Raw genomic sequence first — 3,772 nt, forward strand, 5'->3', positions numbered from 1 at the left:
TATTTCCTACATTTACATATTTAAAGATAAGCTGCTTTTAATATATTTCGTCATCTTCCTCACTGACTGTAGATCCACTCTGTCCAACTTAGGCATTCAAAGTTCCACTAAATGCACCTCCTATGTACACAGAAAAGCTTTTATCTCAAAACTGGTGTATTGATATGTTTGAAGTAAAATGAGGTCCATCTAATTCACAAAACCCAATTGCTATAAGTTTATAAAATCATACACGAAGACTTACAGGTGGTCTGAACAATTCCATGACGGCAATTCTACCATAAATACCAACTTCTTTTACTGGACGAAGACCTTCTGGTGTCACTACGTATATTTCCATCCGAGTATTTCTTGCAATAATCAAATTAAGGTCATCTGGTGATGTAAAATTACCTAAAATAACAAATCACATGTCATTAAATCTAAAGAATTGTGTAAAAATTTCTTTTATGTGACATGCATCTGTGTCATTTTTCATACCTTCACAGCTGTGTAAAGAATCAAGAGGCCAAAATGACCTGCCAATAGTATATTTCCTGATATGTAAAGGGATTGTATTTCGTCTATATCATACGTAGATTGAACTTTCTCTGGCATCAACAATGATTTATTTGTCACATATTCCAACAACCAGTTACTTACATTCAAACATTTGATCTTCGATTAGCCAAATATCATACAGAGTTGAGATAGCTCATATAGAATATAGATTTCATTTTGAACATTAGTTTGGAATAAACAAAAGAAAAATCAAAGGGGCACGATATTTGGGACAAAATCATATAACAGATAAGGAATATAGTAAGGTTCTTTTTACTACCAGTAAAGGGTACCTTTCCTTTTTTGACAGAGAATGAATATTTCCCCTTTTACAGGTAAAAGATTTCCCTTCAACTGTAGAAAACTCCTAACTTGGAGAATTTCCCTACAAAACATTTTAAAGGAAGTATAACAAGTCTCCTTTTCCATATTTCACTATCATTATCCCATGGTAAACATATCCGTGATAAGTCATTTAGACATTGTATTCCAGGAAGGATTGCTCCCAAAAGTTCTCCCTGGGAGCTCAAACCTGTATCCTCAAAAATTCCCCAGAGAAAATTGCAGTAAAAGTTGCAAAGCAAATGAAAGGTTTTCATAATAGATACTACATATCTGTATTTGGTGTCAATCCTGTTTGTTCAAGCTATTGTGTTGATGAAATTGTACTTTTAAAAAAAACCATATACAGTTTATTTACCAGTCCTAATCTATGACAAACAAATTATTTCCTAAACTAAAGAGAAAATGCCAGCTACCAGGGATGGAGCCCAAACTAAGCTCTATCTAATACAACAATATTTGCCTATTGCATTGCGCATGATGCATATATAATGATAAAGATATTTAAAACGTAAGCATATATATATATATAATTGTGCTTGGTAAATGTCACAACTATTTGTTTGGAATTTCTGTGCTGATGAAATCGTACTATATGTACTTGATGTGCTGATACTTGGCACATAGTCACAGTTTTCAGACTGTTCCTGAGAAAATTGAGAAATTTTCATAAAACTTGCAAAGCAACTTGAACTTACACAGAATACTACTTTTGATTTCATTGTGTTCAATTGACAAGGTTTTCCTTAAAAAACAAACTGATTTTAAAAAGCCCAACGAGTTCATCTCTCTATTACGTTTTGGTAAGTTGTACATATAATTTTCTTGATTTTAAATTGGGAAAAATGGAATGCTAATCGGGAAAAAAAACTACTAACTTTTGCAAAGGGAAACCATCAAATATCAGCACATCTAGTATATTTAAGTGCAAACAATCGCCGATCTAGAGGTAGCTCTATTTTTCTCATTAATGCTATCTTCAACAGAAATAAATAATTTGTGTTGAAGATAACATGAATCCCGAAGTATGAATAAATACAACAATCAACAAGGTTCGTCTTGACAAAAGTGTTAGGAATTTTTTTATATGAAATTTTTTAGGCATCATATAAATATACTGGTATGTAAAATCTGAATGCTGAACAGAAATAGTTGCAAATCAAAATTGTAGACAGAAAGTATGGATTTTTTCCTATAAAATTTTTGAGGCAGCATCTAAAAATACAGATATGTAAGACCTGAATGCTGAACAAAAATAGGTGCAAATAAAATGTTTTATAAGGGATGGAACTCTTTGGTCTATCTGAATTTTTCCTTGAGAGCTAGAGTTCTGCAGCTTCCTACAATTTTGTTGGTTTGTTTTTTTTTTGTTTTTTTTTTTTTTTTACAAAAAAACAATCATATTGAAGGACCCCAATTGGAAATAAGCCTCATGTCTTTCATGGGTTATCCTTGGCATAGGCATTAACATTAATTTACTCAATGTGCTCTTAAAGTCAAATAGCTGTTAAAATTTACCTTTTTATCTTTTGTATTTAACAACAACTTTTGTTTTAACTATGTGTTCCTCTGTGATAGTGTCTTGTATTTATATTGTATATGTGCCTATTCCTTAATAAATAAACTAAAAAAATTTTTTTAAAAAATAAACACCGAGTACAAATACTTTGACTGCAGTTGCTGAAGGAACTACCACTAGACTGTAACAGGAAAGGAGAAAATGCAAAGGACCAGACTGGGATTCGAACCTGGGCTCCCTCAATCTTTATTCAGGTGCTCTACCTACTGAGTTATCTGGCCATGGTGATTGAACCTAGCTGACCACTATATTCCTCCCTCCTTAAAAGTCTTCACACTTGAAGACACATCAACCCTGGATCGTAATCCCTTGGCAGGCATTTTCACCTTCCCGTTCCAGGGGCTGGTCTATGGCACCAAATATAACAGGAAGGGAGAAAATGCAAAAGACCAGACTGGGATTCAAATTCAGGCCCCCTGAACTCTCTAAGTCAGGTGCTTTACAAACTGAGCTATCTGGCCACCAGCAATTGAACCTGGCTGACCACTACAATTGAACATATTCTCCATTTTTCCTCCTTTTCTTATATTATCATGTAAATTGTTGAAATAGCATTAAAATCCCTGAATAGAGGGAGTTGTTTTCTTTACCTACAGAGGGATTTCCCAGCTATGGCAAAATGAATTTGCTAAAGGGAAATTGTGCCCAGTCTGCTGGATGCAAACAAAAACTTGTTTGTAGTGCTCACACAGTTCATTGTTTTTAATAAGTTTTCATCATTTCCTACCACAAGTAGCGTTTCATATGTCATTTCCCCAACACCTGTTGGATTGCACTTGAAAAAATGTACAACGTGTAAGAAGTAAATACGCACAAAAAAGTGCACTTAATGCTTTGGGAAAATAAATAATTTGTGAATAATACTTGCAGAGGCATGGTCAGCTTCATTTTTAAACACTAACAAAAACATATCATTTTCCATATCATGATAATTACCAGTTACGCATGCATTCACGGCCGTTGGCTTGTGCGCCGTGACAACGTAATTGTGAGCCATTTTAATGAAATGATTGCATGCAATTCTCTTCCACAGTTCTCCTTATTTACGAACTCTTCCAGTTTAAGCGCTTCAATGATGAAGATTTATTACAATGCGCATGCCTGGCGCCAATTTTTGCAGAAATAATGTTGCGAAATGACATAATCGCAATCCGAAAATTGTAAATTGATATAATGAATCAAAATCAATTAAAATAAAATATACATTTATATGTGAATTCAAATTGATATGCATGTTTGTATCTTACAAATATTTCAATTATTGATTAAAAGGTTAAATAAATATATTCGTTTTCACTTTATGCATGCTAT

The 3,772-nt window shown here is 33.3% G+C and overlaps 1 protein-coding gene across 1 annotated transcript in view; it reads right to left on the reverse strand.

The window, feature by feature from the left end:
• LOC125683717 (DNA damage-binding protein 1-like) overlaps positions 1 to 3,538 on the reverse strand; it is a 31,662-nt gene extending 28,124 nt beyond the window's left edge. Inside the window, exons 1-2 of the mRNA XM_048925152.2 lie at positions 3,398 to 3,538; positions 245 to 393 (exon numbers count right to left, since the gene is read on the reverse strand). Coding sequence (XP_048781109.1) covers positions 245 to 393; positions 3,398 to 3,458 — 210 coding nt within the window. The 5' untranslated portion in view covers positions 3,459 to 3,538. The remainder of the gene's footprint in view (positions 1 to 244; positions 394 to 3,397) is intronic.
• Positions 3,539 to 3,772: the final 234 nt, after the last annotated feature.

The sequence above is a fragment of the Ostrea edulis genome, chromosome 6, assembly GCF_947568905.1.
Source record: "Ostrea edulis chromosome 6, xbOstEdul1.1, whole genome shotgun sequence".
NCBI classification, from domain to species: domain Eukaryota; kingdom Metazoa; phylum Mollusca; class Bivalvia; order Ostreida; family Ostreidae; genus Ostrea; species Ostrea edulis.